This window comes from Puntigrus tetrazona, chromosome 24, assembly GCF_018831695.1.
Source record: "Puntigrus tetrazona isolate hp1 chromosome 24, ASM1883169v1, whole genome shotgun sequence".
Lineage (NCBI taxonomy): Eukaryota > Metazoa > Chordata > Actinopteri > Cypriniformes > Cyprinidae > Puntigrus > Puntigrus tetrazona.
This window is the reverse complement of record NC_056722.1, coordinates 21,008,745-21,021,051: the sequence shown is the minus strand read 5'-3', so window position 1 is coordinate 21,021,051 and position 12,307 is coordinate 21,008,745. Positions and strand designations below refer to the sequence as shown.

Sequence of the window (12,307 nt, the reverse complement as noted above, 5' to 3'; positions counted from 1 at the left end):
AAATGGCTCTTAAGTTTTAGTTAAAGTTAATATATCTGAATTAGTTTGAAAGAGTACATTGTCAAAGTTACAGTATTAGCGGGTAGAGAATTTCTTTCATGTGTACAGTATGCAAAATGGATATTATAACTGAAATAAACCAAATTGAATCAAATCAAATTTAAATCAGAATTAAATTAAATCTATAACTAAAAAGTCAAAAATAAATGGAATCATTACTGAATCAGCATTGATACCCGGCCCTAACAATAAATAGGATGATAAGTTGTTTCAGGAAACAGGAAATGAGTCAAGAACATCTCCACAGATGATCGGTTGAGTGCTGCATGTGTATCTGCCGCCCACTTCCTCTGCCCTTTCTTCTTCCACATTCTCGTAAACCTTAATGAGAAGTCTTAAAACACTAATGTGTCCAATTGATCTCTGCTAAAAGCAGGTCTGACAGGCGTATCTCAGAGCGGAGGTTTGATCTGTCATCAGTGAAAAGAACTAACTTTTTCATGAAAGAGATAAACGAGGGCGCATCCTGAGGGACTGATTCACTTTTAGCATTCCAGGGAAGTCAGCCAAACCCCGCCGTGATGCAGCCTCACTGGATCTCACTGCACTTTTATAACAAAATCTGTTCGCTAGTAAAGAGCTTGTTTAATGCGCTACCTTGAATATCTGTACTGCTGTTCGAGCGTCCGTCTGTCATCTTTCCGGTGCGTGCTTGAACGTGACTCTCCACCTCGTCAGCGCTCAGGAAGTCTCCAGGTGTGAGAGACACCTGGGACAAGTGAACTTGGGTTGAGTGACCGCTATTCATCACTCGCTTTGACAGAGGCAACCTGCATGAACATAAAAGAGTATTTCAGAAAACCAGTTAGAACCAGTTTAGATTAGTTCTGAGAGCTTATAAACCCCAAACTTGGTATGAGAAAGAACAGTCAACTATATTGACTGTGGCCAATAAAATGCTTCATCAATGTTGGAATGCTTAAAAAATAGGGTAAGACTTTAAGTGAACACATTAACTATTAACTGTTTTACTGTTTACTTCCAATAATAAACTGCTAATATGCCAGTACTATGCATGTTTATAAGCAACTAGTTAACAATGAATATGGGTTTCCCAATCTAAAGTGTTGGCAAAATATATACAGTCATAGCCAAAAATATTGGCACCCTTGATAAATTTGATAAAAGAAGGCAGTGAAAATTAATCTGTATTTTTAATCCTTTTGATCTTTTTTTAAAACAAATCACAAAAATCGAACATTTCATTTAATTTAAAATTGGGGCAAATATCATTATAAAAATAAATCCTTTTCTTAAATACATGTTGGACACAATTATTGGCACCCCTAGAAATTGAGTAAAATATCTCTGAAGTATATTCTCAATCATTTTCACAAGTTTGAGCACTCCAGGGTTATTATGAGCATGAAATTATCCAGCCATGGCTTCCTGTTTCACAAAAATATAAAAAAAATGCCTAAATTCATCACAATGACAAAACCCATATATCACATATTATAATGTTTATAATGGAATTATTTTAATAGCTTTGGTTAACAATAACATGTTATGTGTGTATGTGTATTTAATGCAATGCAAAAACAACACCAATTAGATATTAGAACAACATTCAAGATGTTTTTGCCAGATGTACTGCATACTAATTACAATTTTTAGGTTGTTTTTCATAGAGATTTAACAGCTTTGTGTGTTTTAGAGAGAGACTTATGAAATTTAGTTTTCACCACCTTCCAGATATTTTCAGTAAAACCTCTTAACAGTCTGAAACAAAAGGCCTTCACCTAAATCACTCACCAAGCCACGAATAAAAAAGAACTTTGTGTTAGAACGTGGGTGTTTTGACCGGACTGCTTTTAAGTTTCGTTTCAGGAATAAGAGTGTGTTTTTAAAGAGGTTTTGAAATATAGCCCCCGAAACAACACAGGATATCAACAACTTGGATTCGTGTGCCAGAATGAGTGTGTGTGGACATGAGATCTGATAAATAGAAACATTCCTCCCTTCACTCCTATCCCGTTCCCTGTATCCCTCTCTGCCCTGACCACAGCCATTTCCTCAGGAAGACCTGAGGGCGACCATACAATTGTGTGACATTCTCACCAACACAATTCATTTTCTCTCTCTTTCTCCATCACTCAGTGACTTAAAAGTCAAATATCTGGAAAAAAACACGCAGGCTGTTGCCAGTTTTGAGAAGCAGAACTAGGCATAGTGATTCCAAAACATAGGACATAGAACATTTTCCCAGATACTCATCTTTGTGGGAATGTTCCGAGCTAGGAAAAAGTTACAGATAGTTATTATACACCTACCCAGTGTTCTGCGTCCCGGAGATGTCAAAGGAGAACGATTCCACCCTGGTCCTGTCAGAAGGAAGACCCTTCACAAATTCAGTGTAACACAGACCCGGTTCGTACAGTTTAGAGTTCTCACACAGCGTCTGGAAATTCACAGGCAGGGAAACAACCTGCGCCTGCTGCATCTGAAACCAGTTCACCGTCACCTGCAAACGAGAAAAGAATATTTCATTATCAATTCGGACCTGAAACTTCGTAACTGCACAGAATATTAGCTAGTTCTGTTTAAAGAATATGTGATTTATTGCTTGACAGTTGTGCCATTCCTGGTTAATACATAGTGAAACATAATCTGCAGCCAGAGGACACTTTGTTGAAGTAAGGTCAACCAAACTCACTTCACCCCTAAGGAGTCCAGGTGTGCCTGTTTTGTCTGAATGGCCAGTAATATGTTAGATTTTATCTAACTGTGAGTGCGAGTATGTTAATACTCACTGCTTTCAGGGTCAGGTCGCACTGAAACACAAGCTCTCGTATCTGAGTAAGAATCTCGCTTTTGGTGTTGGCAAGGTCCACTCTCTTCACCCCAACATCTGTGATGCACTGCTTATAATGTTCTTGGGCTTCCTCTGCCTAGAAACAGACAAATACAAACACATTTATATTTAGACCAGGATGCTTCCTGTTCCTCTCATTTCTGGATCTTTTATTCTTGTCGGGGAAAGTAACTTGTAGAGACTAATTTAATTTAAATAAGTTTGACTAAAGTAGCATAGTTTAGGAAAAGCAGTAGCTATACTAAATACAAATAAAAACATTTAATAAATTATGACCAACAATTAAAAAATAGAGCTGTATTATATATATATATATATATATATATATATATATATATATATATATATATATATATATATATATATATATATATATAAAATGCTAAACAAAATTGAAAAGAAATGCAATTCACATCATTAAATTAAAACATTTACTAAAACTTAAACAAAAATAAAGCTATACAGACATAAACTGATGAAAAAACTAATAAAAAACAATTAAACATACAATTAAAATTACAATACATTTTACAATTAAAATACAGTAAATATACAATTTATAAAAAACTCCCTAATTCATAGAAATAATTGAAACTTATAGGTAAAGCACAGCTACAAAATTTAAAGCAATCAGTAAATTAATTTAAAGCAATCAGTAAATAATTTGGAATCAAATCTAAAAATGGTTTATTCCACTTTAAATGATTCACTCACTAAAATTAACCAGGCTGATAAACACAATGATATAACGTGGCACAAAAAGCACTTCTTTAACAAACTACACCACTATTTGATGGCTTGTAAGTGGAAGAGTGAAGCTCCTCAGTTGCATCACTATTTTTATCAAGTTACTCCTACTACTAACACAGATTTAGATATGCATGACAGTAAAGCGTGCAATACAGTATCAATTTCACAATCATCAAGTCTTGACTAAAGCAACGGAATGTGGTGTGTGTTGCATCTGTGTCTGACCTTCTGCAGAGCCTCCTCCTCCAGTTTGCGTCTCTTCTCCAGCTGTTTTCCTCCCACCGACCCGATCTGTTCCTCCTCCACTCGATTGGTGGAGCAGCGGGCTTTCTCGTACTCTTCCTGCCTCTGTGCCTGCAGAAGCCGGGCCTTCTTCAGCGCACTGTCTGCTTCATGCTGGAAATACACAATATATAACAAAGCCGCGTGATTAGACAATCATAACAGCAGTTTTTAAGGAACTAAGTCTTAAAGGAACAGTATTAAAAGCAGCTTATTTAATTTATAAGAAAAACATGAAGCTATAAAAAAATTTAATAAAATAAACCATAAAATGAAATATCCATTTATAACAAACTATAAAAAATTATAACAATTATAATTCAGATAGTTTTCATTTTCATTTAGTTTAACTTGATATACTAAAATAACCAAAACTGAAATAACAACTACATATTAGTGCTGTCAAACGATTAATCGTGATTAATTCCAATTAATCGCATACCAAAAGTATATATAATATATAAACATGACATATTTTTCTTAAATATATACATGCATGTGTTTGCATTTAGCCATATATACATAATAAATACACACAGCACATATATGTATATTATTTAAACAAAACAATTAATTTCGATGAATCATTTGACAGGACTACTACATAGACGTTGTTAAAAAAAGGTAATAATTTATTAATAACAATATAAATTCATAATTAATAGATAATTGCTAGGGTAAAATCAGATTACATTTTGACTTTAAAATGATACAACTATAAAATTATAACTATTTTGCACGCAAAAAATATTTAAAGTGAACTTCACACATTAAAATCTGCACATATACAAATCCATAACACAACACATTTATACAAAATCATACAAATACATTTTAGAGGAAGTACATACTCAATGCCTATTCAGAGGCACTAGAACACAAACTTAAACTTTGTTTGTTCCCTTCTCAGCAATAATAATCATGCTTTGGTGCTAAACGGCTGCTTATAAATACCTCACACAAAGACATGTCTGTAAACCAAGAGAATGAAGTCTCTGCCATTGAATCTGATGTAATTACTGCTAACACCGAGTCTCTATTAGATCAGCAGGGGAATTTGAACAACAAACAGCCTGACAGCTCAGCCAACTCGGTTTTCAGAAGAGACCTTTTGGTGAACGACGTATTTTGCAAACACTGCTTTTGACAGACTGCATTAAAATCAACCCACCATTTTCTTCTGCTCTCTCTGCCATTGTTCCTTCACCTCCTTCCTCAACTTATCCAGCTCATTCTTTCGAGCTTGCAGAGGCTAGAAAGCAAACACGGAAAGCAAATACACTTTTAAAGAAGTAGTACATTTCCTATTAATCGGTTAAACAATGAACGCTTAAGATTAAAATCAAAAGATGAAATAGTAGTCGTACCTGCATGAATTTGTTGGCCTGTAGAGCAGCTGTGGTTTGCATGATCAACTGGCTGTATTCAATATCGTTCTTGAAGGCAGAGATGTAAATATCCCGAAATGGCATGTGCTCCTGAAACAAACCACATGGCATTGAATAAACAGATAAAAAGCTTTGATAGCACCATCATTTATTTAACAAAACATTTTTAGCCTCAGAAAGGAAATGTGTAGGTTGCATTGTACTTTTATGAAGTGCATATCACAACAGAAATATAGACCTGTTGAGACGCCAGCGCCTTTGCAGATTCAGCCATCTTGGCGTAGCTCTTTGCACACTCAATGTCTGAAAATAGAAAAGGATACGGTTAAGATGAAATCATGGATTGTCAGGGGAATCATCCAACCAGAAAATTTTGTTAGACTTAATAAATATATTCAAATTGACAGTAAAGACTTTAACATTATTACAATTTTTTTTAAGATAAATGCTCTTCTTTTAAAAGAATGAGCTAAAAAAAAAAAGGAAAACATATCACAGTTTTCATGAAAATAATAAGCAGCACAACTATTTTCAGCATTGATAATAATAATAAATGTTTCTCCAGCACCAAATCAGCATGAGACCCTGATGACTGTGTTGGCTGCTAAAAAATTCTGTTTGCATCACTGAATATATTAAAATAGAAAACATTATTAATAGTAATAATATTTTTTATAGTTTATAGAGGGTTTTTTCGGTATGCATAAGAGCATAAATATAAAAAAGCTTGCCGTCTATGTCATCTGAATTATATTATCATAACCAATGCATATGAGAGCTTATACCCAACTTAAATATTCAACAATACATTTTCATACCACATTTTCATCAGTCACATAAAATCCCAAAACCTGAGCACTAAATCAGAAAATAAAACATGACTGTAATTTGATGGACAACTAATTGCAACTCTCTTAACACGCTCTACTCACCCATATTAAGCCGTTTGTCCACCCAGGCCAGGAGCTCCTTGGTGTATTTTGACCAGGCTTTGGCATAAAGCAGGGCTGACTCCACCCCACTGTCACTGCGGAGCAAAGCTCCGTCCATCTCCTCCACCCGAGCGGGCGGAGAAGGACCTGCAAAGAGGATAGAAACACAGCCAAACACATCAGTAAGAGTGAGTGGCAGGGGCTGGCCAATGGATCCCAGCAAGCCCACCCCAGACATGAGTGTTTTTACACCAGGGGCAGGGTGCTTGTGTGTGTGTGTGTGTGTGTGTGTGTGTGTGTGTGTGTGTGTGTGTGTGTGTGTGTGTTTATAAGGGACTGAAGGAAAGTGTTTACTGACCTTGGGGCTGTATTAGAGTGGATTGGCATTAAGCAGCCCTGCCAGGATTTAAAGTGACAGCGAATGTGTGAGCCGAGAGCTTATTCACACATGCCGAAATCGATCAGTGAAATCTGATCTGAGAACAGCTGTTTTATATGTATATACATGGGTGTCATCTTTATGAAAGTGCTGCTAAATTCAAACCTTTGCCTTTGTTCTTTTTTATTTCAATAATGTGACATTTTTCTAAGTGAAACTGGATTTACGTGAGAATAAAATAATAATAATCATTTTAGTATTAGAAATCAATTGGTTCTTTAAAAAAAAGTGGTTTGGACAGGAGAAGTTTAGAAAATCTTGGTAAAATAAGTTTCATAAATAAAAATATGTTTTAGTGGCAAATCTTTAAAATGCAAGTGACAGACACACAGACAGACAGATATAAAATCTTACAAAAGTAAAACGGATTGACTCTCACCTGGAGGTTCATCTTTTTCCGGACCACATCCGCTGGACTCCACCGTCAGATTTTCAAAAGACTAAAATAAAAGACACAGGAGACAATAAAAAGACAGCCAAGCGAAAAACAATCCAAGACAGAAAAGGAAACACGTTTTATCTTCCATATCTGCTTTATCTGAGATCACTTAGTCAAATCACAATGCCAAAATGTCACTGGTTTTTCCATGAGATATATCAGAGGGGTAGCCCAAACAGGAAGAGCGCTCTTCTCAAAAACAGACCTTGTTTCTATTTTTCTTTACTGAGCTTTGCACTCTTTGACCCTCGTCTCTACAGCAAAGAAAGAGGCCACAGCCCTCAGACTATGATCTGATTTTTCAACCACCTGTTGATAGGACTGCTTTAAAGTGTATGATGAGGAGGAAATAGCGGGAAAACTCACCCTGCTCCTGCGGGCCTGAGGAAGCCCCGAGGCTGAGCCGTTCTCTACATCTCCCATAAGGAAGTCAGACACTCTGAAGAAGACAAGACAAAAACTTATTCAGCATTAAAGCAACACAAAGGCAGAAAAACAGCTCTGTTCTAAAATCTATTGCAATACTCTGCAAACATCTGCTCACATAAGTAGCTGCCTTCTATTTGACCATCCCAGCAGTAATGGAACCTTGTAAGTGAGTGATTTGTGTGAATATTTCATCCTTTATAAGCAGCAGTCTAATACAATTAGCATTAGTTTTGATATTAGCATGTTGCTAAGCTCACACCGCAATATGTTACTCTTCGGTATAGACCTACTAAAATAGTTTCGATAAAATGCCTTTCAAACTACTTTTAACTTGAGTGTTGTTTTTTAAAATGCAAAAGATGCAAGCACAACAGTTAAACAACAGAAAAAGAGCGCAGTGAGAAGCAAAAACATATTCGGTGAACAGCCCTAACCATCATGAAACCTCACAAATGTTTTGGAATTTGGATTTTGAATTCTTTACATACAAAGCAACTCAATTCAGCAATAAAATTAGCACAGGCCTTAATTCCAACAAGGTTTGGTGTAAGCATGTTGCTAAGCTGACGTTGCAGTGCTCTTATACACATAAAATACATAGCATACACACATAGCATTATTCTGTACAATAATCCGTTTTATCTGACCCTGAAATATTAGGAATATTTTCAGTACTGAATGCAATAGTAAGCAACATTAATAATCACCTTGCAAACAATCCAATGTTCTCTTGGAACTTATTCAAAAACAAGATATCTTGGGAGGTAGTGTCATTAAGTTTCCATTTGAAACAGCTTTTGTCTATGATGCATTGAAAAGCTGAGGTTCACCAGTGTTTGGAACAAAGCTAATGACTCACACACACCAACATGCGCACTCCTGACGTTAAAAACAACAAGCAACACCTAAACCACACTGAGTCTGTGTTATCTTATAAAACAGACACACATTCAGCTTGCTGACTCAGGGAGGTCGCTATCCTGTGTGCAGATGTTTTAGATGTTTTTTTTTCTTTAATGACTAGTCAGATTATGACAAAGCAATTTATTTACAGTAACAAAATGAAACAACCATGCCACACTTACACATTGCCAAATGTGAAGGCCAATGTATCAATGGAAGTGTAGATGTCAGAGAATAGTGTCTGCTTATTGTCGTCATTCACTTCCTTGAAGTTCACACCTGTAAAGATGAGAGATGTTTGATTTGAAAATATTAAAATAAATTTTCTTGCTTATTACATGGTAACCAAAACAAATTAATAAATATGCATCGCTGTAATTCTAATAATAAAAATGTAATATCAATCATCAATAGACCCTTACATTAGCTAAATTATACTTTCATCTACTTTTACAAGTCAAATTCTAGTCAAAACGTAGTAACGTTACAGCTCTGTCTGCAGTCTAAAGAAAACTTGGCTTCCTGAGTCTAAACTGGACTGGTAAAGATGGGGAGGAACTAAACAGCAGTGTAAATAAGCTACAATCAGCTCCAATAATAAACACTGTGAAAATAAACAAGTAGCAGACCTTGCCAAAAGCACTGACGCCATTCCTATTTCAAAACCCTCCCCCCTTGACTCCAAATCCACCCCAACACACCCTCCAAAAGTAGGAGAACAATGATTAATGCAGAGAAAGAAGGTCAGTAGATGTCCAGGTACCTCATTCCAGCAGTCTTTCCTTGTTAGCTCTACTTAATATTTGGTCACCATTGGTTTAAACTCTACTAACCACTGAATCATTACAGTCTTAGTTTGGAGTTGCGATCCTGTTCAACTGAAACGCTTTGGGAACCTTCGAAAACCCTTAAAAAAAACGTAGTGTTGCTAAAAAAGCAAAAGAGGATCCACCCTTCAAGACACAAACCAGTTCCTTGTAAAGAACACTTACCGATCACCACACTTCCCATCCAGTTAGCACAAACCAAACCGCCAGGAAAAGAAGATGAAAAGTCAAGATCTAATAGTTTCTGGGAAGATCTTTCCTCAAAATTCTCCAACAAGCTTGAAGACAATCTTTGAATAAATGGAAAAAGCAAAGGCAGTCAGGTTGATCTTCTTGACCGTTTGAGATCTTCCAAAAAACGTTTTTAGTCTCCCAAGCGTACGTGATGCGGATCAGAAGCTCTTCTACGACCGTTTACGAACTTCTGTCTGGTCCTCACGTCCCCTTGTCTCTCCACATACCCCTCCCCAACAGGACATCCTGAAGCTAGCAAGAACACAATGGCAGCCCTCACCGTCCACACACAATCCAAACGTGGAAGTTACATCATCAAGCAAAAATGGCATTGTTTTTTTGCGTTTTTCCCCCTTCTCTCTGGGAAATCAGGCACCAGTGAGGCTTGCTAATCAATTTCGCCTCTAAATCTAGAGAGAGGAACTGATAAAACATGGATGAGACCAGACATTAAGCCCCTGGAGACTCAGTTTGGATGTTTCCCACAGAAGATACCAAACCTATCTCTTCAGATAAGGATGACACTGACACGTCCTCACATTAGAGGTGGTTAAAATCCACCTAACTGCGTGTAAAGGAGAATTCGATGGATTTGTCTCTGGTAGAGTAGGAGAGCAGCACTTAGTCAGAAGGTCCCGATGAAGGGGGTTTGGAACTTCTCTGAGGGATGTAGGTGATGAGAGGTAAAGAAGCACAGGGCTGATGGGAACAAACACACCCCCTTTTTGTTGGCAGCCCATGAGAGACGCCGAACCACAGCGAAACTTCAATTACTTTTGAAATCTAATACATGCATGAGAAAGCCTGAAACATCTTGCGTAACAACGATGTGGGGCGAAAAGAGGAAGGTGAAAAACCTCTTCGTGGCTGTAGTTCAAGAAAACAAGCTTTATTTTTATTTCCTCAGAACAGGACGGTGCACTGAGAGCTAAAACCATCAAGGACACATCGCACAAGGTTTGTCAACATCAGCACATATCTTCGCATCAGGATACTTGGCTTTTGAGGAGTTTGTATTGCCATGTTCAGAAAACATTCCGTACCGCAGTCCTCCCTAGAGTCTCCGTGAAGGTTTGCCTAAACTCCTGCTGGTCCCTATCTCATCCTGAGGCCCAGCCAGGAGGGTCAGTGTCACATTTCTGCAGCGGACACATGTGCCGAGCCGAACATGAGAGACTCAGGCCTGCTGAAACTCCACAGTGAAGTCCTTATCACGCTTGGAGCTCCCTATCCGGATATTCAACTTTCTCTTCTTCTAATCTCCGAGCCACAGAGCTAGAACACTGATTATTCAAGTGTCACATTACAGAGGTTTCAGTGTGTGTGTATGTGTGTGTGTGTGTGTGTGTGTCTGAGAGAGAGAGATGGGAAAGAGAAGGCAATATTATAAGCATTTTGCCCCTCTAGTGGTATATGCTGGAATTGTGCATTGATTTAGAAAAGTGGTTTTTTTTTTGTATATTTGAATATACGCAAATCAATCTCATATCAACAAATCAATGTGTACAAACGTTAAAAACATAATATAATATAATATAATATAATATAATATAATATAGTAGACTGGAATTTTAAAAAACAAACTTCCACTAAATGTTCATATCAGAAACTTTATTAGTGAAATACTGAAACTTAGTATAGTACTTTAGCAGTGAAATATTGAGAATAACTGGGGCTTTATAAATGCATAATATAATATAATAAAAGGACACACATTTTGTAATCCTTTGACAGGATTTTCAAAACCAGACATTTCTACAACTTTACAATATAATATAATATAAAAGTTATAATATAATAATAAAAGCTTTATTTCTTATAATGTATTGTTCTCGCAATAATTTCATCAATAAAATCTAAATAAATGTTCCTATAAATTCACGAATATGTAAACTTTAAGATGCTGCCCATTTTACTATTCATGCACACAAACATGTGTATGCTAGAATTAACAAAATGTAAGTCAGATAAATTCAATTACACAGAGAAAACTCTCTAGCTGCACAGAAAGAGGAAACCAAAAGGTACGCATAACAACATAACTATTTAGAAAGAGGAAACCAAAAGGTTTGGAGATGTTTATACAGAAACATCACATGACCCGCTATGAGCCCAACTGTCAAAACAAAGCTAGGCATGTAGCTTTAGTTCCCAATAACAGTGCAGAGTGCAAGTAAAGTGGCCACATAATAAACCAAGACCCGCCATTTACCATGTCCTCCTTCTGTTTGTGTTAACAAGTGAAACCCGCAGCCATTTCAACACTGAAAATATTTACATCTCTGAGGCTGCACGTACCAGAAAAATGCAGTTAAATGCATATTTGTCTAAGAAATTTATACTGACACACGCATGCACCCAAAAAGTGCATGCACACTTAAGCAACACTTAAAGTGTCTTTGATTTAGATAATAAAATATCCAACTAAGTAGTTTCTAAGACAGCACAATCAAAACACGTACAAAAAAAAAAAAAAAAAGTTTAGATGCTATACAGATACTTCTGAGATTCTTGTCCACAAGCCATGTGATGCATCGCCGTGCATGGAGATGCTAATCTCTCACAGAGTGAAACGGGATTCCTCTACTCTGACAAGGACATTGTACTCCAAGCAAGCATTTGCCCCCCACATACACACACACACTTGCAGACGTGCATTGTTCTGCTTTTCCAACGTCAGCTCTGTGAGAAGCTTGAGAAACAATGTCTCAGATTTTTGCATGCATTTCAGCTTTGTGCACATTGCTAGAATATTATCACTGCAATTTTATGTTTATCACTACTTGTTACAATTTTGATTCAATCCAAA

At 36.7% G+C, this 12,307-nt stretch overlaps 1 protein-coding gene across 3 annotated transcripts in view; it reads right to left on the bottom strand.

Moving 5' to 3' along the window:
• The window catches only part of arhgap29a (Rho GTPase activating protein 29a), a 37,279-nt gene that overhangs the window by 6,182 nt on the left and 18,790 nt on the right, over positions 1-12,307 (bottom strand). For 2 of the 3 annotated variants that reach the window (XM_043226428.1, XM_043226430.1), the window contains 11 exons: positions 8,620-8,716; positions 7,472-7,544; positions 7,046-7,106; positions 6,228-6,374; positions 5,534-5,598; positions 5,275-5,385; positions 5,079-5,159; positions 3,851-4,021; positions 2,814-2,951; positions 2,334-2,524; positions 658-830 (listed from right to left, as the gene is read on the bottom strand). In XM_043226428.1, coding sequence (XP_043082363.1) covers positions 658-830; positions 2,334-2,524; positions 2,814-2,951; positions 3,851-4,021; positions 5,079-5,159; positions 5,275-5,385; positions 5,534-5,598; positions 6,228-6,374; positions 7,046-7,106; positions 7,472-7,544; positions 8,620-8,716 — 1,308 coding nt within the window. Of the gene's footprint in view, positions 1-657; positions 831-2,333; positions 2,525-2,813; positions 2,952-3,850; positions 4,022-5,078; positions 5,160-5,274; positions 5,386-5,533; positions 5,599-6,227; positions 6,375-7,045; positions 7,107-7,471; positions 7,545-8,619; positions 8,717-9,429; positions 9,698-12,307 lie in introns of those variants that run through there. The other variant, XM_043226429.1, reaches the window with a different exon arrangement.